The sequence below is a fragment of the Lithobates pipiens genome, unplaced genomic scaffold (genome assembly GCF_037356315.1).
Source record: "Lithobates pipiens isolate NorthernLeopardFrog02 unplaced genomic scaffold, aLitPip1_a1.2 Scaffold_86, whole genome shotgun sequence".
NCBI lineage: Eukaryota > Metazoa > Chordata > Amphibia > Anura > Ranidae > Lithobates > Lithobates pipiens.
In genome coordinates this window covers 704,666-732,488 of record NW_027507910.1, presented here as the reverse complement: position 1 = coordinate 732,488, position 27,823 = coordinate 704,666, and the positions used below count along the sequence as shown (strand labels likewise).

The 27,823-nt window shown below is 52.1% G+C and overlaps 1 protein-coding gene across 1 annotated transcript in view; it reads left to right on the top strand.

Annotated features, from left to right (window-relative positions):
- LOC143973613 (electrogenic sodium bicarbonate cotransporter 4-like) overlaps positions 1-27,823 on the top strand; it is a 193,600-nt gene that overhangs the window by 97,481 nt on the left and 68,296 nt on the right. Inside the window, exons 6-9 of the mRNA XM_077474470.1 lie at positions 18,298-18,458; positions 18,929-19,084; positions 24,849-24,944; positions 27,543-27,598. Of these exons, the coding sequence (XP_077330596.1) occupies positions 18,298-18,458; positions 18,929-19,084; positions 24,849-24,944; positions 27,543-27,598 (469 nt within the window). The remainder of the gene's footprint in view (positions 1-18,297; positions 18,459-18,928; positions 19,085-24,848; positions 24,945-27,542; positions 27,599-27,823) is intronic.

The following is a 27,823-nucleotide window of genomic DNA, read 5'->3' as shown; positions in this document are numbered from 1 at the left end:
TTAGAGCCCTGCAGGTGCAGCAGCTGATTGATAATTATAAATTCACATTCACTCATGGACACCGAGAAACACACAGGGATTTCTTCAGAATAAGAAAAGGGAGGAGATGATGGGCGGGCGCAGAAAGATCCGCACACTCAGGTGCCCGAGCGACCTGGCCCCTCGCTGTTCCCTGGTAACAGGTCTGGCGCTTTATCCCGGCAGAATTATCAGGCGTGTAATTGGAGGAGGAGGTTCATCAATAAGTAATACGTGTCAACCTGAAACAAATTAGCTCGCTAATGAAAGAACGCCGAGAATTCTTCATTAAGACGGCCAAATCTTCCCTTAAACCCCAATGAAAGCATTAGACCCGAGCAACGCTGGCTTTATAAGTGAGCAGATTAACCAGACCCCAAATCCAGCAAGAATTTCTGGGTGGGACGCAGCCGCTCAGCAATGACTTATTGTCCTCCATCCCCCGCGGCTGATCCCCCGCAGCTGATCCCCCGCTGACCAACCACAGCGGATTTACAGAAATACGCCTCTGGATGGAAATGACTTCCCTGACTCCAGACTTTTATTAATCACATGTTGGGCTAATCTCCGAGAATCGCCGCAGATTTACCGACCGGCCGTCCCGAGGAGCTTATTATCATCAGTAACCCCCCAGCATGCGCACAGCAAAGGCGCGTCCCAACAACACGTATTACACGGATCGCTAGAAGGCTCTTCTCCCAGACAGTTCTAGTTCATTCGTCATTGTAAGGTGGGAGAGGAGGTGACATTGGTCATTGCATGGTGGGAGAGGAGGTGACATTGGTCATTGTAAGGTGGGAGAGGAGGTGACATTGGTCATTGCATGGTGGGAGAGGAGGTGACATTGGTCATTGTAAGGTGGGAGAGGAGGTGACATTGGTCATTGCATGGTGGGAGAGGAGGTGACATTGGTCATTGTATGGTGGGAGAGGAGGTGACATTGGTCATTGCATGGTGGGAGAGGAGGTGACATTGGTCATTGTAAGGTGGGAGAGGAGGTGACATTGGTCATTGTATGGTGGGAGAGGAGGTGACATTGGTCATTGCATGGTGGGAGAGAAGGTGACATTGGTCATTGTATGGTGGGAGAGGAGGTGACATTGGTCATTGCATGGTGGGAGAGGAGGTGACATTGGTCATTGTATGGTGGGAGAGGAGGTGACATTGGTCATTGTATGGTGGGAGAGGAGGTGACATTGGTCATTGTATGGTTGGAGAGGAGGTGACATTGGTCATTGTATGGTGGGAAAGGAGGTGACATTGGTCATTGTATGGTGGGAGAGGAGGTGACATTGGTCATTGTATGGTTGGAGAGGAGGTGACATTGGTCGATGTATGGTGGGAGAGGAGGTGACATTGGTCATTGTATGGTGGGAGAGGAGGTGACATTGGTCATTGTATGGTGGGAGAGGAGGTGACATTGGTCATTGTATGGTTAGAGAGGAGGTGACATTGGTCATTGTATGGTGGGAGAGGAGGTGACATTGGTCATTGTATGGTGGGAGAGGAGGTGACATTGGTCATTGTATGGTGGGAGAGGAGGTGACATTGGTCATTGTAAGGTGGGAGAGGAGGTGACATTGGTCATTGTATGGTGGGAGAGGAGGTGACATTGGTCATTGCATGGTGGGAGAGAAGGTGACATTGGTCATTGTATGGTGGGAGAGGAGGTGACATTGGTCATTGCATGGTGGGAGAGGAGGTGACATTGGTCATTGTATGGTGGGAGAGGAGGTGACATTGGTCATTGTATGGTGGGAGAGGAGGTGACATTGGTCATTGTATGGTTGGAGAGGAGGTGACATTGGTCATTGTATGGTGGGAAAGGAGGTGACATTGGTCATTGTATGGTGGGAGAGGAGGTGACATTGGTCATTGTATGGTTGGAGAGGAGGTGACATTGGTCGATGTATGGTGGGAGAGGAGGTGACATTGGTCATTGTATGGTGGGAGAGGAGGTGACATTGGTCATTGTATGGTGGGAGAGGAGGTGACATTGGTCATTGTATGGTGGGAGAGGAGGTGACATTGGTCATTGTATGGTGGGAGAGGAGGTGACATTGGTCATTGTATGGTGGGAGAGGAGGTGACATTGGTCATTGTATGGTGGGAGAGGAGGTGACATTGGTCATTGTATGGTGGGAGAGGAGGTGACATTGGTCATTGTATGGTGGGAGAGGAGGTGACATTGGTCATTGCATGGTGGGAGAGGAGGTGACATTGGTCATTGTATGGTGGGAGAGGAGGTGACATTGGTCATTGTATGGTTGGAGAGGAGGTGACATTGGTCATTGTATGGTGGGAAAGGAGGTGACATTGGTCATTGTATGGTGGGAGAGGAGGTGACATTGGTCATTGTATGGTTGGAGAGGAGGTGACATTGGTCGATGTATGGTGGGAGAGGAGGTGACATTGGTCATTGTATGGTGGGAGAGGAGGTGACATTGGTCATTGTATGGTGGGAGAGGAGGTGACATTGGTCATTGTATGGTTAGAGAGGAGGTGACATTGGTCATTGTATGGTGGGAGAGGAGGTGACATTGGTCATTGTATGGTGGGAGAGGAGGTGACATTGGTCATTGTATGGTGGGAGAGGAGGTGACATTGGTCATTGTATGGTGGGAGAGGAGGTGACATTGGTCATTGTATGGTTGGAGAGGAGGTGACATTGGTCAATGCATGGTGGGAGAGGAGGTGACATTGGTCGATGCATGGTGGGAGAGGAGGTGACTGTGACAGACCTAGCCGGGACCGAGGCTTTATGAAAGGACTGAATGTGAGCCTCTTGCCGACTGATTATGGGCCCTGGATTTTAAGGGGCACAGGGTGAATGAGAACCCCACTATACTCTGTGCTAGTCAGATTCTATGCTGTATATATGTATATATAATGTGTGTTGTCTCGTGCTGTTGGGACACACACTGTCAGATGCTAATGTCATCACCTCCAGCCACCTGTCTGTTGGCTTGTATAATGTAAATGAGTCTAGTCCGGCTTGTAATCGTATTCCACATATTGTTGTTTGGGCTAATTAACCCTGTGTTGATGTTTATGGTAATGTTTATTGAATTGTTAGTGAGCTAGGAGCCGAAAAGTCTTATCCCTCAGTCAACTATCCTGAGTGTTGATTTAGATAATTAGCTCATGCATATTAGGTTAGGTTTTAGTCTTCTACTGTATTATAAATACTTGGCATTTTGGTTCTAATAAATCAGTCCTGGTTGAGCAGCTAAGCAAGTGTCGTCTTGTTTTGGGCTTGTGAGCGGTTGGAATATCTGACATCTATATTCAGACTTAGGAAGCGGTATACTGACGGAAGCACTCAATCGGAGTGTAGGAATCGGATCCCTCACATTGGTGGCAAGCAGTGGGATTGCTTCCTGCAGTCTGGGACATCCAAACCTCCACTGGGAACCAAGATCAGGATAGCAGACTTCAGTCACCGCAGCGGAGATCTGGACCTGGCATCAGAGTTCCCGGGGCTGCTGTGGATCGTCCTTTCAGAATACACCAGGACTGTGTCTGAGGATGAATATCTGGAGCTCGGGCAGCGGATTCGGGTGGAGCTCTGGATTGGAGCCCTCCAGCTCGCTGGTATAAAACAGGGCAAGTGCTTTCCAACCCAAGAGCAACGGGCCAGTGACCAACGGGCATTGCGGATGGCATTCCTGGGAGAGCGGCCCCAGGAGAAATGGGTGACTGAGTTGGACAGGCTGGTCCAGCAGGAGATAGAGCTGGACAATCATTATCGGGCTCTGCAATGGCGCGCAGAGGAGGGATATTTAGGGGAGACAACAGAATGGTCTCCGGAAGGATATGACTTTGGAGGCCCGGGATTGCTGTGGGAGAGACTTACAGATAGTTTTGTGTTTGGCGATGAAGGAGAACCTACCCTTGAGGACCTGCGAGAATATAGAGAGGCTATGCTCGGTCTTGCAGGGGTCTCAGAGCTTAAACCTGATCTGGACCATTTGTTAAGGAACAGCATCTGGAAAGGGCATACAGGAAACTGCTAGAACACGTTCAGCAGCATGCCAGAGAATCGGCAGTGGAAACTCCGGAGATTGTCGTCCCCAAAGCTGAAGTTCTGACAACAGGGCAGAGTTCTGCTAACTTCTGCCCAACACCCACAGTGGCTTCGGCCTTCTTGAGAGAAGAGGTAGTCGGCCTTCATCCCACAACACTGACAGACATGGGATTTTCTGCCAGCAGCATCTGGTAACTGAACAGAGGGTCCAAGACCTCTGCCCCACACTTCTAGCAATTCCAGAGACTGGGGATTTAATAGACGTTTCTGTAGAGGAGGAACCACCTAGCAAACCCCCAGCAGACGTGCTGGCAACCGGACAGAGGGTCCAAGACCTCTGCCCCACACCTGCCGCAATTCTGGAGGGTGAGGAGGTGGCAGTCTATCACGAGCTGCAGCAGTCGTCGCCTCACAACTGCAGCTTGATCTGGTGTCGGGGGATGGGCCTGTGGTCTCCACTAACAGAACACCAGCAGAAGTTCTGGCAACTGGGCAGAGTGCTACCAACCTCTGCCCAGCACCGGCAACAACTGCAGCGTTCCAGGGAGCCGGGGCAGTCAGCCTCTCTCCCCAACAGTTATCTGGAGCAGATGATGTAGAGAAGCTCCTACACCCCGCTGAACTGCTGGCAACGGAACAGAGCGCTGCTGGCCTCTGCCCACCACAGACAGAGGACAGATTTCCTGTAAAGGTGGATGGGACTTTATTCTCCCCCTGTATACCCCGGGGATGGTGGGCAGTGGGCCCAGATGCCCAACAGCATGACGGACTGAGCCCAAATACCCCGTCTTCTCTCCAGTGGCTGAAAGGACTCCAGGGGGAAGGGCGGTCCACACCTCTCCCCAGCGTCAGGCATGTTCTCTGAGAGAGGCAGAGGTTGGCTGGGTGAGGAATACTCTGTTTGGGACACTTTATTTGGGGTACTGTGTGGATACCGGCATTAAAGGACTGGAACCCCTGACTAACTTCAGAGTCAACCCGTCTGGGGTCTCCTCCTGTGTTAGTCTCCTGCCGAAAGGAGAGAAATGTGACGGACCGAGCCGGGACCGAGGCTTTATGAAAGGACTGAATGTGAGCCTCTTGCCGACTGATTATGGGCCCTGGATTTTAAGGGGCACAGGGTGAATGAGAACCCCACTATAATCTGTGCTAGTCAGATTCAATGCTGTATATATGTATATATGATGTGTGTTGTCTCATGCTGGATGGACACACACTGTCAGATGCCAATGTCATCAACTCCAGCCACCCGTCTGTTGTGTAAATGAGTCTAGTCTGGCTTGTAGGAGTATTCCACACATTGTTGTTTGTGCTAATTAACCCTGTGTGACCATCATCACAGGTAGATCACCATTATCACAGGTAGATCACCATCATCACGGGTAGATCACCATTATCACGGGTAGATCACCATTATCACAGGTAGATCACCATCATCACGGGTAGATCACCATTATCACGGGTAGATCACCATTATCACAGGTAGATCACCATTATCACAGGTAGATCACCATTATCACGGGTAGATCACCATTATCACGGGTAGATCACCATTATCATGGGTAGATCACCATTATCACAGGTAGATCACCATCATCACGGGTATATCACAGGTAGATCACCATTATCACGGGTAGATCACCATTATCACAGATAGATCACCATTATCACGGGTAGATCACCATCATCACGGGTAGATCACCATTATCACGGGTAGATCACCATTATCACAGGTAGATCACCATCATCACGGGTAGATCACCATTATCACAGGTAGATCACCATCATCACGGGTAGATCACCATCATCACAGGTAGATCACCATCATCACGGGTAGATCACCATCATCACAGGTAGATCACCATTATCACAGGTAGATCACCATCATCACGGGTAGATCACCATCATCACAGGTAGATCACCATTATCACAGGTAGATCACCATCATCACGGGTAGATCACCATCATCACGGGTAGATCACCATCATCACGGGTAGATCACCATCATCACAGGTAGATCACCATCATCACGGGTAGATCACCATCATCACGGGTAGATCACCATCATCACAGGTAGATCACCATCATCACGGGTAGATCACCATCATCACAGGTAGATCACCATCATCACGGGTAGATCACCATCATCACAGGTAGATCACCATCATCACGGGTAGATCACCATCATCACGGGTAGATCACCATCATCACGGGTAGATCACCATCGTCACGGGTAGATCACCATCATCACAGGTAGATCACCATCATCACAGGTAGATCACCATCATCACAGGTAGATCACCATCATCACAGGTAGATCACCATCATCACAGGTAGATTGGTGGAATGTAGTCCTTGGTCCTCATTGTTCAGATGTCTCTCTGCATCTCTCAGCGTCTCCTCTGTGGCTCCTCCTTCTTCAGGGTAACACCAGTGATGTTTTGGTCGGGTGACAGAGTCACAGTACACAATAAAAACCTGACAGAGGTTCTTATCCTGACAACCAGCACAGGAAGTACTGGAGGCCCGATAGCGGGTTCCCCAGAACATGTGTGGCATACATTGTACACGTCCACCAATCACATTCATCCCTGTTCAATGAACATGACAAATCAATACCCAAAACACAACACAGAGCCCCTCCCCCCTGGCGAATCTTATCCAGTACAATTCCAGACAAATGTTATTGGACCGAGTCGGGAGGGTTAGAACCTCTGCCGGGTGCAGGTTGCCTGAGAGAACGTCCCAACCTGGTGACCAAATCAGGTATAAGGAGAAATGTCTCCAATAGTCCGGCGTGACAGAGGGTCTAACCCTCCCCCAAAACAGGCTTCGATTACTGAGAGGAATTCCACTAGAAGCCACCATTTGGAACCTATGAAGAAAGCCGTGGAGAACGTGGAGCCTTGGGGTACCACGTGGCACCACAGAGTCCTGGGCCATCCATTGAGTGGGTGGAGATGAGCCTCACCCATCTCCAGGTGGAGGATGGTTGTGCCCGTCTCAGCTCCTCCGATGCCCCTCTATCCCTCCCCCACCCTCTCGGTGTAGGGCGCAGCTCTCTCCGGCAATGTTTAGGAAGATTAGGATTAGGATTACGATTCGTTGTACGGCTGCTGAGAACTCGGAGAAAGTTCCTCCTCCCCTCCTCCTCCTCCGGCGGTAATCCAAGTCATAGAGAGAGGAGACATACATGAGAATCCCACCAGATTCCGACCTCTCGGATCTGTATCAATAAATCCCTGACCGGTCACAGTATACAGAGACACCCTCCACCTTTTATCATTACAGTGACTGTGTCTAGGCTGAGATGATGTCATCAGTCTGCTGCATAGCATTTCCTCAGTCTGCCCCCCCCCCCCCCCTGTGATCAGATTATTGTCATAAATCAGAAGGGGAGAGGCCGCAGCAGGGGCTGATCTGTGTCAAACAATTGTGAATGCAGAGCAGAGCCGGGACTGGTGTGGCTGTTTGCTTCCGGGTTCCATTCTCTGATAGGCACGCAGCAGCCAGGCACACGGTATTTCACAGTCGCTCGAGTCAGTGAACAGCCTGCATGTGTCTTTTGGTGGTTTTTATTGTGAACTGGGATAGGGGGGGCCTGGGGATACTCCAATAAACTTCAACAACTTGCAGTAGAGGACACTGACTCTGAACTGTTCCTTCAGGGTGAGGACACCCCCTTTAAAGTGAAGGTAAACTGGTGGTACACAGGGGCTCCTCCGCAGGAACACAGCCCTGAATGGCCGAAGGAGGCCCAGGAAAGTCTCCAGGTCCTGAATGCCGGCAGTACCGGCCCGTTCTTGTACTTGGATTGTTGGTGTCCTGGATCCTTAGACAGGCGCCCTTCAATTCTCAGGAGACGAGGGCCAGAGGTCCCCCAGCTAAGGCAGAAGATCAAGTCGGGTCTTACTCCCCCAGGAACAAGACTGCTCAGTTCCGGGCCCCACCCTATTTATACCCCTTTCAGCCCCCTGCTGCTCACTCACTCCACTGACCAGGGATTGGCTGAAGAGGCATTAATATGCAGGCGGGGTCTGTGTTCTTCCACCCACTTGTAGCGCTACCCCCACGGGAGCCACTGGATCTTGATTCCTCCTATTCCTGCACAGCCAGGCAACATGCATTTTTCACCTGCAGGGTGGATCAGCGGCAGAGTGTATCAGCGCCAGGGTGGATCAGCGCCAGGGTGGATCAGCGGCAGAGTGGATCAGCGGCAGAGTGGATCAGCGGCAGAGTGGATCAGCGGCAGAGTTGATCAGCGGCAGGGTGGATCAGCGGCAGAGTGGATCAGCGCAGAGTGGATCAGCGGCAGGGTGGATCAGCGGCAGGGTGGATCAGCGGCGGCAGGGTGGACCAGCGGCGGCAGGGTGGATCAGCGCAGAGTGGATCAGCGGAAAAGTGGATCAGCGGCAGGGTGGATCAGCGGCAGGGTGTATCAGCGCCAGGGTGGATCAGCGGCAGAGTGGATCAGGGGCAGAGTGGATCAGCGGCAGAGTGGATCAGCGGCAGAGTGGATCAGCGGCAGAGTGGATCAGGGGCAGAGTTGATCAGCGGCAGGGTGGATCAGCGGCAGAGTGGATCAGGGGCAGAGTTGATCAGCGGCAGGGTGGATCAGCGGCAGAGTGGATCAGCGCAGAGTGGATCAGGGGCAGAGTTGATCAGCGGCAGGGTGGATCAGTGGCAGAGTGGATCAGGGGCAGAGTGGATCAGCGGCAGAGTGGATCAGCAGCAGGGTGGATCAGCGGCAGGGTGGATCAGCGGTGGCAGGGTGGACCAGTGGCGGCAGGGTGGATCAGCGCAGAGTGGATCAGCGGCAGAGTGGATCAGGGGCAGGGTGGATCAGCGGCAGAGTGGATCAGCGGCAGGGTGGATCAGCGGCAGAGTGGATCAGCGGCAGGGTGGATCAGCGGCAGGGTGGATCAGTGGCAGGGTGGATCCGCGGCAGAGTGGATCAGCGGCGGCAGGGTGGACCAGTGGCGGCAGGGTGGATCAGCGGCAGAGTGGATCAGCGGCAGGGTGGATCAGCGGCAGAGTGGATTAGCGGCAGGGTGGATCAGCGGCAGGGTGGATCAGCGGCAGAGTGGATCAGCGGCAGGGTGGATCAGCGGCAGGGTGGATCAGCGGCAGAGTGGATCAGCGGCAGGGTGGATCAGCGGCGGGGTGGATCAGCGGCAGAGTGGATCAGCGGCAGGGTGGATCAGCGGCAGAGTGGATCAGCGGCAGGGTGAATCAGCGGCAGAGTGGATCAGCGGCAGGGTGGATCAGCGGCAGGGTGGATCAGCGGCAGAGTGGATCAGCGGCAGAGTGGATCAGCGGCAGAGTGGATCAGGGGCAGAGTGGATCAGCGGCAGGGTGGATCAGCGGCAGGGTGGATCAGCGGCGGGGTGGATCAGCGGCAGAGTGGATCAGCGGCAGGGTGGATCAGCGGCAGAGTGGATCAGCGGCAGGGTGAATCAGCGGCAGAGTGGATCAGCGGCAGGGTGGATCAGTGGCAGGGTGGATCCGCGGCAGAGTGGATCAGCGGCAGAGTGGATCAGGGGCAGGGTGGATCAGCGGCAGAGTGGATCAGCGGCAGGGTGGATCAGCGGCAGAGTGGATCAGCGGCAGGGTGGATCAGCGCAGGGTGGATCAGCGGCAGGGTGGATCAGCGGCAGAGTGGATCAGCGGCAGGGTGGATCAGCGGCAGAGTGGATCAGCGGCAGGGTGTATCAGCGCCAGGGTGGATCAGCGGCAGGGTGGATCAGCGGCAGAGTGGATCAGCGGCAGAGTGGATCAGCGGCAGAGTGGATCAGCAGCAGGGTGGATCAGCAGCAGAGTGGATCAGCGGCAGAGTGGATCAGCGGCAGAGTGGATCAGCGGCAGGGTGGATCAGCGGCAGGGTGGATCAGCGGCAGAGTGGATCAGCGGCAGGGTGGATCAGCGGCAGAGTGGATCAGCGGCAGAGTGGATCAGCGGCAGAGTGGATCAGCGGCAGGGTGGATCAGCGGCAGGGTGGATCAGCGGCAGAGTGGATCAGCGGCAGGGTGGATCAGCGGCAGGGTGGATCAGCGGCAGGGTGGATCAGCGGCAGGGTAGATCAGCAGCAGGGTGGATCATCGGCAGGGTAGATCAGCGGCAGGGTGGATCATCGGCAGGGTAGATCAGCGGCAGGGTGGATCAGCGGCAGGGTGGATCAGCGGCAGGGTGGATCAGCGGCAGAGTTCTGTACAGACTTGGAGCTCTCGGCTCCCTTTCAAGAATTATCACAAAGCCCCAAACTCTATGCAGAAGTATCATGTCTCCTCATTACAACCTCACACAGCTCTGTGTCACTTGCTGATACTACCAACCCTCCTGGCTGCTCTGAAAATCTCCCCAGGACAAGGGATCAGGATTTAGCACAACACTGTCCCTGGAAAGTATATTCCATCTAGCATTCTCTCCCCTTGTATGTCGCTGGGTGTGCCGGGGAACTCACACTGCCCTTTGCTCCTCACTGCACCGGCAAGACTCCTGTTCAGGCCTTCTACTGTCCAGATCTTCCCATCTCAAGTGTTCTTAGGGTCATAGTCAGCATTTTTCTTCCTCCAAACACTGAGTCCCCCCCCCTCAGGAAGACACATGTACAGGTCCCCCTCCTCAGGAAGACACATGGACAGGTCCACCTCTCAGGAAGACACATGTACAGGTCCCCCCCCTCAGGAAGACACACGTACAGGTCCCCCCCCCTCAGGAAGACACATGTACAGGTCCCCCCCTCAGGAAGACACATGTACAGGTCCCCCCCCTCAGGAAGACACACGTACAGGTCCCCCCCCCTCAGGAAGACACATGTACAGGTCCCCCCCCTCAGGAAGACACATGTACAGGTCCCCCCCTCAGGAAGACACATGTACAGGTCCCCCTCCTCAGGAAGACACATGTACAGGTCCCCCCCCTCAGGAAGACACATGTACAGGTCCTCCTCCTCAGGAAGACACATTTACAGGTCCTCCTCCTCAGGAAGACACATGTACAGGTCCCCCTCCTCAGGAAGATACATGTACAGGTCCCCTTCCTCAGGAAGACACGTGTACAGGCCCCCCTCCTCAGGAAGACACGTGTACAGGCCCCCCTCCTCAGGAAGACACATGTACAGGTCCCCCCCCTCAGGAAGACACATGTACAGGTCCTCCTCCTCAGGAAGACACATGTACAGGTCCCCCTCCTCAGGAAGACACATGTACAGGTCCCCCTCCTCAGGAAGACACATGTACAGGTCCCCCTCCTCAGGAAGACACATGTACAGGTCCCCCTCCTCAGGAAGACACATGTACAGGTCCTCCTCCTCAGGAAGACACATGTACGGGTCCCCCTCCTCAGGAAGACACATGTACGGGTCCCCCTCCTCAGGAAGACACGTGTACGGGTCCCCCTCCTCAGGAAGACACATGTACGGGTCCCCCTCCTCAGGAAGACACGTGTACGGGTCCTCCTCCTCAGGAAGACACGTGTACGGGCCCCCCTCCTCAGGAAGACACGTGTACGGGTCCCCCTCCTCAGGAAGACACGTGTACAGGTCCCCCTCCTCAGGAAGACACATGTACGGGTCCCCCTCCTCAGGAACACACATGTACAGGTCCTCCTCCTCAGGAAGACACATGTACAAGTCCCCCTCCTCAGGAAGACACATGTACAGGTCCCCCTCCTCAGGAAGACACATGTACAGGTCCCCCTCCTCAGGAAGACACATGTACAAGTCCCCCTCCTCAGGAAGACACATGTACAGGTCCCCCTCCTCAGGAAGACACGTGTACAGGTCCCCCTCCTCAGGAAGACACATGTACAGGTCCCCCTCCTCAGGAAGACACGTGTACAGGTCCCCCTCCTCAGGGAGACACGTGTACAGGTCCTCCTCCTCAGGAAGACACATGTACAGGTCCCCCTCCTCAGGAAGACACATGTACAGGTCCCCCCCCTCAGGAAGACACATGTACAGGTCCCCCCCTCAGGAAGACACATGTACAGGTCCTCCTCCTCAGGAAGACACATGTACAGGTCCCCCTCCTCAGGAAGACACATGTACAGGTCCCCCCCTCAGGAAGACACATGTACAGGTCCTCCTCCTCAGGAAGACACATGTACAGGTCCCCCTCCTCAGGGAGACACGTGTACAGGTCCCCCTCCTCAGGAAGACACATGTACAGGTCCCCCCCCCTCAGGAAGACACATGTACAGGTCCTCCTCCTCAGGAAGACACATGTACAGGTCCTCCTCCTCAGGAAGACACATGTACAGGTCCCCCTCCTCAGGAAGACACATGTACAGGTCCCCCCCCTCAGGAAGACACATGTACAGGTCCCCCCCCTCAGGAAGACACATGTACAGGTCCCCCCCCTCAGGAAGACACATGTACAGGTCCCCCCCCTCAGGAAGACACATGTACAGGTCCCCCTCCTCAGGAAGACACATGTACAGGTCCCCCCCCTCAGGAAGACACATGTACAGGTCCCCCCCTCAGGAAGACACATGTACAGGTCCTCCTCCTCAGGAAGACACATGTACAGGTCCCCCTCCTCAGGAAGACACATGTACAGGTCCCCCCCCTCAGGAAGACACATGTACAGGTCCTCCTCCTCAGGAAGACACATGTACAGGTCCCCCTCCTCAGGGAGACACGTGTACAGGTCCCCCTCCTCAGGAAGACACATGTACAGGTCCCCCCCCTCAGGAAGACACATGTACAGGTCCCCCTCCTCAGGAAGACACATGTACAGGTCCTCCTCCTCAGGAAGACACGTGTACAGGTCCTCCTCCTCAGGAAGACACGTGTACAGGTCCCCCTCCTCAGGAAGACACATGTACGGGTCCTCCTCCTCAGGAAGACACGTGTACAGGTCCTCCTCCTCAGGAAGACACATGTACAGGTCCCCCCCCTCAGGAAGACACATGTACAGGTCCCCCCCTCAGGAAGACACATGTACAGGTCCCCCTCCTCAGGAAGACACATGTACAGGTCCCCCCCTCAGGAAGACACGTGTACAGGTCCCCCTCCTCAGGAAGACACATGTACAGGTCCCCCTCCTCAGGAAGACACGTGTACAGGTCCCCCTCCTCAGGGAGACACGTGTACAGGTCCTCCTCCTCAGGAAGACACATGTACAGGTCCCCCTCCTCAGGAAGACACATGTACAGGTCCCCCCCCTCAGGAAGACACATGTACAGGTCCCCCCCTCAGGAAGACACATGTACAGGTCCTCCTCCTCAGGAAGACACATGTACAGGTCCCCCTCCTCAGGAAGACACATGTACAGGTCCCCCCCCTCAGGAAGACACATGTACAGGTCCTCCTCCTCAGGAAGACACATGTACAGGTCCCCCTCCTCAGGGAGACACGTGTACAGGTCCCCCTCCTCAGGAAGACACATGTACAGGTCCCCCCCCTCAGGAAGACACATGTACAGGTCCTCCTCCTCAGGAAGACACATGTACAGGTCCTCCTCCTCAGGAAGACACATGTACAGGTCCCCCTCCTCAGGAAGACACATGTACAGGTCCCCCCCCTCAGGAAGACACATGTACAGGTCCCCCCCCTCAGGAAGACACATGTACAGGTCCCCCCCCTCAGGAAGACACATGTACAGGTCCCCCCCCTCAGGAAGACACATGTACAGGTCCCCCTCCTCAGGAAGACACATGTACAGGTCCCCCCCCTCAGGAAGACACATGTACAGGTCCCCCCCTCAGGAAGACACATGTACAGGTCCTCCTCCTCAGGAAGACACATGTACAGGTCCCCCTCCTCAGGAAGACACATGTACAGGTCCCCCCCCTCAGGAAGACACATGTACAGGTCCTCCTCCTCAGGAAGACACATGTACAGGTCCCCCTCCTCAGGGAGACACGTGTACAGGTCCCCCTCCTCAGGAAGACACATGTACAGGTCCCCCCCCTCAGGAAGACACATGTACAGGTCCCCCTCCTCAGGAAGACACATGTACAGGTCCTCCTCCTCAGGAAGACACGTGTACAGGTCCTCCTCCTCAGGAAGACACGTGTACAGGTCCCCCTCCTCAGGAAGACACATGTACGGGTCCTCCTCCTCAGGAAGACACGTGTACAGGTCCTCCTCCTCAGGAAGACACATGTACAGGTCCCCCCCCTCAGGAAGACACATGTACAGGTCCCCCCCTCAGGAAGACACATGTACAGGTCCCCCTCCTCAGGAAGACACATGTACAGGTCCCCCCCTCAGGAAGACACATGTACAGGTCCCCCCCCTCAGGAAGACACACGTACAGGTCCCCCCCCCTCAGGAAGACACATGTACAGGTTCCCCCCTCAGGAAGACACATGTACAGGTCCCCCCCCTCAGGAAGACACACGTACAGGTCCCCCCCCCTCAGGAAGACACATGTACAGGTCCCCCCCCTCAGGAAGACACATGTACAGGTCCCCCCCTCAGGAAGACACATGTACAGGTCCCCCTCCTCAGGAAGACACATGTACAGGTCCCCCCCCTCAGGAAGACACATGTACAGGTCCTCCTCCTCAGGAAGACACATTTACAGGTCCTCCTCCTCAGGAAGACACATGTACAGGTCCCCCTCCTCAGGAAGATACATGTACAGGTCCCCTTCCTCAGGAAGACACGTGTACAGGCCCCCCTCCTCAGGAAGACACGTGTACAGGCCCCCCTCCTCAGGAAGACACATGTACAGGTCCCCCCCCTCAGGAACACACATGTACAGGTCCTCCTCCTCAGGAAGACACATGTACAAGTCCCCCTCCTCAGGAAGACACATGTACAGGTCCCCCTCCTCAGGAAGACACATGTACAGGTCCCCCTCCTCAGGAAGACACATGTACAAGTCCCCCTCCTCAGGAAGACACATGTACAGGTCCCCCTCCTCAGGAAGACACGTGTACAGGTCCCCCTCCTCAGGAAGACACATGTACAGGTCCCCCTCCTCAGGAAGACACGTGTACAGGTCCCCCTCCTCAGGGAGACACGTGTACAGGTCCTCCTCCTCAGGAAGACACATGTACAGGTCCCCCTCCTCAAGAAGACACATGTACAGGTCCCCCCCCTCAGGAAGACACATGTACAGGTCCCCCCCTCAGGAAGACACATGTACAGGTCCTCCTCCTCAGGAAGACACATGTACAGGTCCCCCTCCTCAGGAAGACACATGTACAGGTCCCCCCCCTCAGGAAGACACATGTACAGGTCCTCCTCCTCAGGAAGACACATGTACAGGTCCCCCTCCTCAGGGAGACACGTGTACAGGTCCCCCTCCTCAGGAAGACACATGTACAGGTCCCCCCCCTCAGGAAGACACATGTACAGGTCCTCCTCCTCAGGAAGACACATGTACAGGTCCTCCTCCTCAGGAAGACACATGTACAGGTCCCCCTCCTCAGGAAGACACATGTACAGGTCCCCCCCCTCAGGAAGACACATGTACAGGTCCCCCCCCTCAGGAAGACACATGTACAGGTCCCCCCCCTCAGGAAGACACATGTACAGGTCCCCCCCCTCAGGAAGACACATGTACAGGTCCCCCTCCTCAGGAAGACACATGTACAGGTCCCCCCCCTCAGGAAGACACATGTACAGGTCCCCCCCTCAGGAAGACACATGTACAGGTCCTCCTCCTCAGGAAGACACATGTACAGGTCCCCCTCCTCAGGAAGACACATGTACAGGTCCCCCCCCTCAGGAAGACACATGTACAGGTCCTCCTCCTCAGGAAGACACATGTACAGGTCCCCCTCCTCAGGGAGACACGTGTACAGGTCCCCCTCCTCAGGAAGACACATGTACAGGTCCCCCCCCTCAGGAAGACACATGTACAGGTCCCCCTCCTCAGGAAGACACATGTACAGGTCCTCCTCCTCAGGAAGACACGTGTACAGGTCCTCCTCCTCAGGAAGACACGTGTACAGGTCCCCCTCCTCAGGAAGACACATGTACGGGTCCTCCTCCTCAGGAAGACACGTGTACGGGTCCCCCTCCTCAGCAAGACACATGTACGGGTCCCCCTCCTCAGGAAGACACGTGTACAGGTCCCCCTCCTCAGGAAGACACATGTACAGGTCCCCCTCCTCAGGAAGACACATGTACAGGTCCCCCTCCTCAGGAAGACACATGGACAGGTCCTCCTCCTCAGGAAGACACATGTACAGGTCCTCCTCCTCAGGAAGACACATGTACAGGCCCCCCTCCTCAGGAAAACACATGTACAGGTCCCCCTCCTCAGGCAGACACATGTACAGGTCCTCCTCCTCAGGAAGACACATGTACAGGTCCCCCTCCTCAGGAAAACACATGTACAGGTCCCCCTCCTCAGGCAGACACATGTACAGGTCCTCCTCCTCAGGAAGACACGTGTACAGGTCCTCCTCCTCAGGAAGACACATGCACAGGTCCCCCTCCTCAGGAAGACACATGTACAGGTCCCCCTCCTCAGGAAGACACATGTACAAGTCCTCCTCCTCAGGAATACACATGTACAGGTCCCCCTCCTCAGGAAGACACATGCACAGGTCCTCCTCCTCAGGAAGACACATGTACAGATCCCCCTCCTCAGGAAGACACATGTACAGGTCCCCCTCCTCAGGAAGACACATGTACAGGTCCCCCTCCTCAGGAAAACACATGTACAGGTCCCCCTCCTCAGGCAGACACATGTACAGGTCCCCCTCCTCAGGAAGACACATGTACAGGTCCCCCTCCTCAGGAAGACACATGTACAGGTCCCCCTCCTCAGGAAGACACATGTACAGGTCCCCCTCCTCAGGAAGACACATGTGCAGGTCCCCCTCCTCAGGGAGACACATGTACAGGTCCCCCTCCTCAGGAAGACACATGTACAGGTCCCCCTCCTCAGGAAGACACATGTACAGGTCCCCCTCCTCAGGGAGACACATGTACAGGTCCCCCTCCTCAGGAAGACACATGTACGGGTCCCCCTCCTCAGGGAGACACGTGTACAGGTCCCCCTCCTCAGGAAGACACGTGTACGGGTCCCCCTCCTCAGGAAGACACGTGTACGGGTCCCCCTCCTCAGGAAGACACGTGTACGGGTCCCCCTCCTCAGGAAGACACGTGTACGGGTCCCCCTCCTCAGGAAGACACGTGTACGGGTCCCCCTCCTCAGGAAGACACGTGTACAGGTCCCCCTCCTCAGGAAGACACATGTACAGGTCCCCCTCCTCAGGATGACACATGTACAGGTCCCCCTCCTCAGGAAGACACATGTACAGGTCCCCCTCCTCAGGAAGACACATGGACAGGTCCTCCTCCTCAGGAAGACACATGTACAGGTCCTCCTCCTCAGGAAGACACATGTACAGGTCCCCCTCCTCAGGAAAACACATGTACAGGTCCCCCTCCTCAGGCAGACACATGTACAGGTCCTCCTCCTCAGGAAGACACATGTACAGGTCCCCCTCCTCAGGAAAACACATGTACAGGTCCCCCTCCTCAGGCAGACACATGTACAGGTCCCCCTCCTCAGGAAAACACATGTACAGGTCCCCCTCCTCAGGCAGACACATGTACAGGTCCTCCTCCTCAGGAAGACACGTGTACAGGTCCTCCTCCTCAGGAAGACACATGCACAGGTCCCCCTCCTCAGGAAGACACATGTACAGGTCCCCCTCCTCAGGAAGACACATGTACAGGTCCTCCTCCTCAGGAAGACACATGTACAGGTCCCCCTCCTCAGGAAGACACATGCACAGGTCCTCCTCCTCAGGAAGACACATGTACAGATCCCCCTCCTCAGGAAGACACATGTACAGGTCCCCCTCCTCAGGAAGACACATGTACAGGTCCCCCTCCTCAGGAAAACACATGTACAGGTCCCCCTCCTCAGGCAGACACATGTACAGGTCCCCCTCCTCAGGAAGACACATGTACAGGTCCCCCTCCTCAGGAAAACACATGTACAGGTCCCCCTCCTCAGGAAGACACATGTACAGGTCCTCCTCCTCAGGAAGACACATGTACAGGTCCTCCTCCTCAGGAAAACACATGTACAGGTCCCCCTCCTCAGGAAGACACATGTACAGGTCCCCCTCCTCAGGAAAACACATGGACAGGTCCTCCTACTCAGTAAGACAAAATATGAGAACAAAATTTCCCAAACTGAAAACCATGTATACAAAGCCAGCCTTGGTTCTGCAGAGCGTTCCGTGTGTCATTTGTGTACAGATTAGAAATAACAGTTTCCATGAAGTCCCCACATAAGACCTGATGTCCTAAATGTTGACCCTTCACACAGGTGGATCAAGTTTGAGGAGAAGGTTGAAGAAGGAGGAGAACGGTGGAGTAAACCACACGTGTCCACACTGTCCCTTCATAGCCTCTTCGAGCTGCGGACGTGTCTTCAGACTGGAACCGTGCTGCTGGACTTGGATGGATATTCCCTCCCACAGATTGTCGGTATGTTGTCCTCCAGGCGGGGCGCTCATATGTAGGCCAGGAATCACCCCACAAAGGTCACCTCCGCCTTGTAATGATAAATATGGGCAGATTCATCTTTTCCCAGAAACCTGCACTCACATTGGGGGGTTGAAATAATTAGCCAATCAGATCATCTTTAGAAGAGACTTTAGGTGCTCATTCTCATTGGTCTCCTCCAATCCTGGGCGGTGGTAAGGGGCGCTTGGGAACGCTGCATTTCCAGAGAGCCAATGAAACGAAGGGGCTCATTCTCATACTCTTCATATAGTGCTCTGCACCTCCTAAGTGCCAATCAGTCCAAGTGAAATCCCAGTTCTGACTCCATCAATATAGAAACTTCCAGAAGAAAATTCCAGATAATATTACTAACCGCCATGATCCTTCCCCTCGGAGTAGACTAGGCCCACAAAGTAATCATTGTGTATAGCTGAGGGGGGTTTCTATTACAGATGACATCATAGAGAAGCAGGTGGAAGATGGAATACTCAAGCCTGACCTCAGAGAGAAACTCAGCTTTGTCCTCCTGAGGAAGCACAGACACCAGACCAAGAAACCCATCCACCGCTCCTTGGCGGACATCGGGAAGTCGGTCTCCTCCAGTACAAGTGAGTTCCTGGAAACCTTCCAAATATCAGTAAATTCCGTATTTCCATATCAATACATAAACACTTCATACTTAGAATTTACTGTCAGGCCTTCTTAGGGTTGGGGTCTGAGTTGGGGTTAAGGTTTAGGTTGGGGTTGGGGTTGACTTGGAGTTATATTTGGGGTTAAAGTTGATATTAGGGTTGGGGTTAGATTTGGGGTTAGGATTGGGTTAGAGCTGAAATTAGGGTTGGGGTTAGGTATGGGGTAAGAGTCGGGGTTAAGGTTGGGTTTAGGGTTAGATTGGTCTTAGGGTTTGGGCTAGAGTTGGTGTTAGGGTTAAGGCAGGGGCGTAACCAGAGCATTTGGCACCGAAACGGATACTATATCTGGCACCCCCCAACGTTAAAATGTAAAAACACCCCACTGTGCCCCCTGCATACATCTGCATCCCCCAATATATCTTTATCACTACTTTGTACCCCCTCTCCACAACAGCCCCCCTTTGGACCCCTTTACATTACACAACCCCCTGCACCTCTGGACCCCTTTACATTACACAGCACCCTGCACCTCTGGACCCCTTTACATTACACAACCCCCTGCACCTCTGGACTCCTTTACATTAAACAGCACCCTGCACCTCTGGACCCTTTAACATCACACAGCAACCTGCACCTCTTGACCCCTTTACATTAAACAGCACCCTGCACCTCTGGACCCTTTTACATCACACAGCACCCTGCACCTCTGGACCCCTTTACATCACACAGCACCCTGCACCTCTGGACCCCTTTACATCACACAGCACCCTGCACCTCTGGACCCCTTTACATTACACAACCCCCTCCACCTCTGGACCCCTTTACATTACACAACCCCCTCCCCCTCTGGACCCCATTTACATCACACAGCACCCTGCACCTCTGGACCCCTTTACATTACACAACCCCCTGCACCTCTTGACCCCTTTACATTACACAGCACCCTGCACCTCTGGACCCCTTTACATTACACAGCACCCTGCACCTCTGGACCCCTTTACATCACACAGCACCCTGCACCTCTGGACCCCTTTACATTACACAACCCCCTGCACCTCTTGACCCCTTTACATCACACAGCACCCTGCACCTCTGGACCCCTTTACATTACACAACCCCCTGCACTTCTTGACCCCTTTACATTACACAACCCCCTCCCCCTCTGGACCTCTTTACATCACACAGCACCCTACACCTCTGGACCCCTTTACATCACACAGCACCCTGCACCTCTGGACCCCTTTACATTACACAACCCCCTGCACCTCTTGACCCCTTTACATCACACAGCACCCTGCACCTCTGGACCCCTTTACATTACACAACCCCCTCCACCTCTGGACCCCTTTACATTACACAACCCCCTGCACTTCTTGACCCCTTTACATTACACAATCCCCTCCCCCTCTGGACCCCTTTACATCACACAGCACCCTACACCTCTGGACCCCTTTACATCACACAACCCCCTGCACCTCTGGACCCCTTTACATTACACAACCCCCTCCACCTCTGGACCCCTTTACATTACACAACCCCCTGCACCTCTGGACCCCTTTACATTACACAACCCCCTGCACCTCTGGACCCCTTTACATTACACAGCACCCTGCACCTCTTGACCCCTTTACATTAAACAGCACCCTGCACCTCTGGACCCCTTTACATTACACAACACCCTGCACCTCTGGACCCCTTTACATTGCACGACCCTCTCCAGCTCTGGACCCCTTTACATTACACAACCCCTTCCACCTCTGGACCCCTTTACATCACACCCCCCAGCTTTGGACCCCCTGCATGTTACAGCCACCCCCTCCCCCTCCCAGGTCTGGGTCCCTGCATGTTTCACAGAGGGGGACACACACCAGCGCTGAACATAGGGCGGGAACTGCTGGAGTTAATTTTTAATATTAACAATGCTAATGATTGGTTGCTAGGACCACCTAGCAACCAATCCCCTGCTAGTTATCGTAGCATTTCCCGTCTTCTATTCAGTGCTGGCCCACTGTCTCTCCCCCCCCCCCCATGCTGTGTCAGACCCCCAACCCCAACAAATAATACAGAGAAACAAGGTGGGTGGGCTGCGGGTAAGTGATTGTCCAATCACACACAGGAAATTCCTATATATAATAACACATAACTTTTATTGTACAAGATTCATAAAAACATATAATTGGATCCACAAAAATCATTTCTCTCCAGTGCGATGTCTGAATAAATAACATTATATATATATATATTCTTATTGTTTTTGTAAATATACAGATTTTTTCCTGTTAGGGGGATCGTGGTCCATTGTAAAGCCTCTGCATATGATGTATATTGATATACCTTTTATTTTTAGATATATGAATTTTGTATTGAATTATCTGTCACACACATACCCGGCAATCTGAAGAAGCGGCGTGTTACCACAAAATGCGTTCTTCAGCAATTGCACTGGACAGTCATTTTTTTTCTGTGTGGTTTCATATCTGGATCCAATTATATGTTTTTAGGATTATTAACCCCTTCAGCCCCAGACCAATTTGCAGCCAAAGGACCAAACCCCTTTTTGTGATTTGGAGCTGCGTCGCTGTTAACTGACAAGTGCGCGGTCATGCGACGTGGCTCCCAAACAAAACTGACGTCCTTTTTTCCCCACAAATAGAGCTTTCTTTTGGTGGTATTTGATCACCCCTGCGGTTTTTATTTTTTACACTATAAACAAAGATAAAGAGACAATTTTGAAAAAAATTCAATATTTTTTACTTTTTGCTATAATAAATATCACCAAAATATATATAAAAAACGTTTTTTTCCCTCAGTTTAGGCCGATATGTATTCTTCTACATATTTTTGGTAAAAAAAATCTCAATTAGCGATTATTGATTGGTTTGTGCAAAAGTTATAGCGTCTACAAAATAAGGGATAGTTTTATGGCATTTTTATTAATATTTTTTTTTTTACTAGTAATGGCGGCGATCAGCGATTTTTATTGTGACTGCGACATTATAGCGGACACATCGGACATTTTTGACACATTTTTGGGACCATTGTCATTTATACAGCAATCAGTGCTATACAAATGCAGTGATTCCTGTGTAAATGACACTGGCAGTGAAGGAGTTAATCACTAGGGGGCAGGTGTTATGTATGATGTTATGTGCCTTTTTTTATTGTAGGGGCGTGGCCTGGCTTGTGACGTCACATGGCCATGGTCACGGAGCTCAGGGCCGGGTCGGGAACGCGCCGCCGGCGGCACGCTCCCGACCCACGGCTGGCCACTTAAAGAGCAACGTACAGGTACGTGATTGTGCCCGGCCGTGCCATTCTGCCGACATATATCGGCGGGAGGCGGTCCTTAAGTGATTAAACTGTTGTAGAATAAAAGTTATGTATTGTTATATATAAGAATTTTTTTGTGTGTGTGTAATTGGACAATCACTTAAATACCAGCAGACCACCCTTAGAACACCCGCCTTGTTTCTCTTTATATTACTTTCCGCTATTTATTTGGATTGGTGACCTCCTGGTATATTATCCTCATGACTCTCAGTGTGTGCTGAGGCACCCCACAATTTACTTAATATATATATCTTGTTGGGGTTGGAGATGTTGCTAGGGTTGAGGTTAGAGTTTGGTTGGGGTTGGTATTAGGGTTGAGGTTAGAGTTTGGTTGGGGTTGGGGTTGGTATTAGGGTTGAGGTTAGAGTTTGGTTGGGGTTGGGGTTGGTATTAGGGTTGAGGTTAGAGTTTGGTTGGGGTTGGAGTTGGTATTAGGGTTGAGGTTAGAGTTTGGATGGGGTTGGAGTTGGTATTAGGGTTGAGGTTAGAGTTTGGTTGGGGTTGGTATTAGGGTTGAGGTTAGAGTTTGGTTGGGGTTGGGGTTGGTATTAGGGTTGAGGTTAGAGTTTGGTTGGGGTTGGTATTAGGGTTGAGGTTAGAGTTTGGTTGGGGTTGGGGTTGGTATTAGGGTTGAGGTTAGAGTTTGGTTGGGGTTGGGGTGGGTATTAGGGTTGAGGTTAGAGTTTGGTTAGGATTGGTATTAGGGTTGAGGTTAGAGTTTGGTTGGGGTTGGGGTTGGTATTAGGGTTGAGGTTAGAGTTTGGTTGGGGTTGGAGTTGATATTAGGGTTGAGGTTAGAGTTTGGTTAGGATTGGTATTAGAGTTGAGGTTAGAGTTTGGTTAGGATTGGTATTAGGGTTGAGGTTAGAGTTTGGTTAGGATTGGTATTAGGGTTGAGGTTAGAGTTTGGTTAGGATTGGTATTAGAGTTGAGGTTAGAGTTTGGTTAGGATTGGTATTAGGGTTGAGGTTAGAGTTTGGTTAGGATTGGTATTAGGGTTGAGGTTAGAGTTTGGTTGGGGTTGGGGTTGGTATTAGGGTTGAGGTTAGAGTTTGGTTGGGGTTGGGGTTGGTATTAGGGTTGAGGTTAGAGTTTGGTTGGGGTTGGAGTTGATATTAGGGTTGAGGTTAGAGTTTGGTTAGGATTGGTATTAGAGTTGAGGTTAGAGTTTGGTTAGGATTGGTATTAGGGTTGAGGTTAGAGTTGGTGTGACGGACACCATACTAAAGATGTCCGTTTGTAAATGCTTCCCCTTCACCTCGCAAAGAGTATTGTTCCCTTAAAATCCAGGGCCCATAATCAGTAGGCAAGAGGCCAGCATTCAATCCTCTCCAAAAGTCTCTCTCCCGGCTAGGTCTGTGACAGTTGGTATTAGGGTTTGGGCTAGAGTCGGGGGTTAGAGTTGGGTTGGGGTTAGAGTTGGTATTAGAGTTGGTGTTAGGGATGGGGTTATGGTTGTGTTGGGATTAGAGTTGGTATTAGGGATGAGGTTGGGGTTAGAGTTGGTATTAGGGATGAGGTTGGGGTTAGAGTTGGTATTAGGGTTAGGGTTGGGATTAGAGTTGGTATTAGGGATGAGGTTGGGGTTAGAGTTGGTATTAGGGATGAGGTTGGGGTTAGAGTTGGTATTAGGGTTAGGGTTGGGATTAGAGTTGGTATTAGGGTTAGGGTTGGGGTTAGAGTTGGTATTACGGATGAGGTTGGGGTTAGAGTTGGTATTAGGGTTAGGGTTGGGGTTAGAGTTGGTATTAGGGATGAGGTTGGGGTTAGAGTTGGTATTAGGGTTAGGGTTGGGGTTAGAGTTGGTATTAGAGATGAGGTTGGGGTTAGAGTTGGTATTAGGGATGAGGTTGGGGTTAGAGTTGGTATTAGGGATGAGGTTGGGGTTAGAGTTGGTATTAGGGATGAGGTTGGGGGTTGATGTTTGGGTTGGGTTGGAGCTAGGGTTTGAGTTAAAGCTGGTTTTAGGGATAGAGTTGGTGCTAGGGTTCATGTTAGGGTTGAGGTTATGGTTGTGTTGGGGTTAGCGTTTGAGTTGGTGTTAGGGCTGGGGTTACGGTTGTGGAGGGGTTAGTGTTGGTATTAGGGTTGAGGTTAGAGTTGGGTTGGTGTTAAGGTTTGGGTTAGAGTTGGTGTTAGGGATGGGGTTATGGTTGTGTTGTGGATTAGAGTTGTAGTTATGGTTAGGTTTGGGGTTAGAGTTGGGTTAGGGTCAGAGTTTGATTGAGGTTTGGGGTGGGGGTAGGGTTGGGGTTAGATTGGAATAACCCTAGTGGCCCAGCTCCTCAATATGGCAGTTAAGATGTCCTACCCTGGGAATTTGGTCCAGCGATCATCATCAGCACTGTTACAGGTTCTCTTGCCTTTTGTATTCCATGTAGAGCAGAGCCAATTTTATTTTTGTTTGTAGATCGAATTCCTGCCCCCAGTGTTCCGGTCGGTGCTCATCTTCATCGATCTACGGAAGATCTGAGAATGAGACAGAGCTCCAGCTATGGAAGATTGCGTAGGCATTTTATATTTATAATGATATCTTTATGCGGGGTATATCAGCATCTTCCCCGTCATGTTGCCTCAATCTGACAAATAAACCAGAAATCTTCTACAAACTGAAAAGATCCTACAGGAATTCCCTTAAAGTGGAACTAAACCCTCCTATACAGCCAAGGAAGCCGCCATCTTGGTCTCTGTTTGATCTGCAGTTACCATGGTGATGCTCATGTGATCAGTTATGACTCTGGTCATTTGATGACATCACAGTCCGGTTGCGAGCACAAGCAACTGTCACAATTATCAATGACGCCATGCCTTGCTTGACATTGTTTTGGGAAACCGTTAAATCGTTGGGGTTGTTCAGCTTTACCAAACAAGCTAAAGCTAGAAGCTGATTGGTTTCCATTCACAGCATCTCCAGTTTTAGTAAATTCCCCCAAAGTTACAATCAGTAGTTTTGTTACAATGTAATTCCTGTTAGCTGTTTCCTGCAGATCTCGGCTGTTTCCCGCGGATCTCGGCTGTTTCCGCAGGTCTCGGCTACTTGCTGCAGATCTCGGCTACTTGCTGCAGATCTCGGCTGCTTCCTGCAGATCTCAGCTGTTTTCTGCAGATATCGACTGTTTTCTGCAGATCTCGATTGTTTTCTTCAGATCTCGACTGTGTTCTGCAGGTCTTGGCTGCTTCCTGCAGATCTCGGCTGTTTCCTGCAGATATCGGTTGTTTTCTGCAGATCTCGGCTGCTTCCTACAGATCTTGGCTGCTTCCTGCAGATCTCGGCTGTTTTCTGCAGATCTCGGCTGCTTCCTGCAGATCTCGGCTGTTTTCTTCAGATCTCGGCTGTTTTCTGCAGATCACGGCTGTTACCTGCATATCTCGGCTGTTTTCTGCAGATCTCGGCTATTTTCTGCAGATCTCGGCTGCTTCCTGCAGATCTCAGCTGTTTTCTGCAGATATCGACTGTTTTCTGCAGATCTCGATTGTTTTCTTCAGATCTCGACTGTGTTCTGCAGGTCTTGGCTGCTTCCTGCAGATCTCGGCTGTTTCCTGCAGATATCGGTTGTTTTCTGCAGATCTCGGCTGCTTCCTACAGATCTTGGCTGCTTCCTGCAGATCTCGGCTGTTTTCTGCAGATCTCGGCTGCTTCCTGCAGATCTCGGCTGTTTTCTTCAGATCTCGGCTGTTTTCTGCAGATCACGGCTGTTACCTGCATATCTCGGCTGTTTTCTGCAGATCTCGGCTATTTTCTGCAGATCTCGGCTGTTTCCTGCAGATCTCAGCTGTTTTCTTCAGATCTCGGCTGTTTTCTGCAGATCACGGCTGTTACCTGCATATCTCAGCTATTTTCTGCAGATCTCGGCTGTTTTCTGCAGATCTCGGCTGTTTCCTGCAGATCTCGGCTGTTTTCTGCAGATCACGGCTGTTACCTGCATATCTCAGCTATTTTCTGCAGATCTCGGCTGTTTCCTGCAGATCTCGGCTGTTTTCTGCAGATCACGGCTGTTACCTGCATATCTCAGCTATTTTCTGCAGATCACGGCTGTTACCTGCATATCTCGGCTGTTTTCTGCAGATCTCGGCTATTTTCTGCAGATCTCGGCTGTTTCCTGCAGATCTCAGCTGTTTTCTTCAGATCTCAGCTGTTTTCTTCAGATCTCGGCTGTTTTCTGCAGATCACGGCTGTTACCTGCATATCTCAGCTGTTTTCTGCAGATCTCGGCTGTTTCCTGCAGATCTCGGCTGTTTTCTGCAGATCACGGCTGTTACCTGCATATCTCAGCTATTTTCTGCAGATCTCGGCTGTTTTCTGCAGATCTTGGCTGTTTCCTGCAGATCTCGGCTGTTTTCTTCAGATCTCGGCTGTTTTCTGCAGATCTCGGCTGTTTTCTGCAGATTTAGGCTGTTTCCTGCAGATCTCGGCTGTTTTCTGCAGATCTCGGCTGTTTTCTGCAGATCTCGGCTGTTTCCTGCAGATCTCGGCTGTTTTCTGCAGATCTCGGCTGTTACCTGCATATCTCAGCTATTTTCTGCAGATCTCGGCTGTTTTCTGCAGATCTCGGCTGTTTTCTTCAGATCTCGGCTGTTTTCTTCAGATCTCGGCTGTTTTCTGCAGATCTCGGCTGTTTTCTGCAGATCTTGGCTGTTTCCTGCAGATCTCGGCTGTTTTCTTCAGATCTCGGCTGTTTTCTGCAGATCTCGGCTGTTTTCTGCAGATTTAGGCTGTTTCCTGCAGATCTCGGCTGTTTTCTGCAGATCTCGGCTGTTTTCTGCAGATCTCGGCTGTTTTCTGCAGATTTAGGCTGTTACCTGCATATCTCAGCTATTTTCTGCAGATCTCGGCTGTTTTCTGCAGATCTCGGCTGTTTTCTTCAGATCTCGGCTGTTTTCTTCAGATCTCGGCGGTTTCCTGCAGATCTCGGCTGTTTTCTGCAGATCTCGGCTGTTTTCTGCAGATCACGGCTGTTTTAGGAGCCAGAATATGAAATTATAGATCAATTCCTAATGACCTCACTGACCTGAATGGACTCCTTCCTCCACCTTCTCCTCTTATCTACTAATTCTTCTTCTAAATGTCACTTTTAGAGGAATTATTGTTTGCATTTCTCTGTAGATCATGCTCAGAGCAGGAGTATGAATGACATCACCGATGCTCCAAGCTCAGACCAGGTAAGTGGCCTCCTGAACCTTCTGTGGTGTCTTCTAGTGAAGGAATGTGGGGGTCCCATCATCTGTATGAAGGTTATTTTAGGGTGACACTACAGAGAATACGATAAGCATGGAGCAGAGATGCTCTTTTATTTTGGGGTCACGCTGACATTGGGGCACCACCACTGAAATCTAGAAATGGGCACTACAGCCAAGATTTGAGACATATTCATATGTGAATAGCAG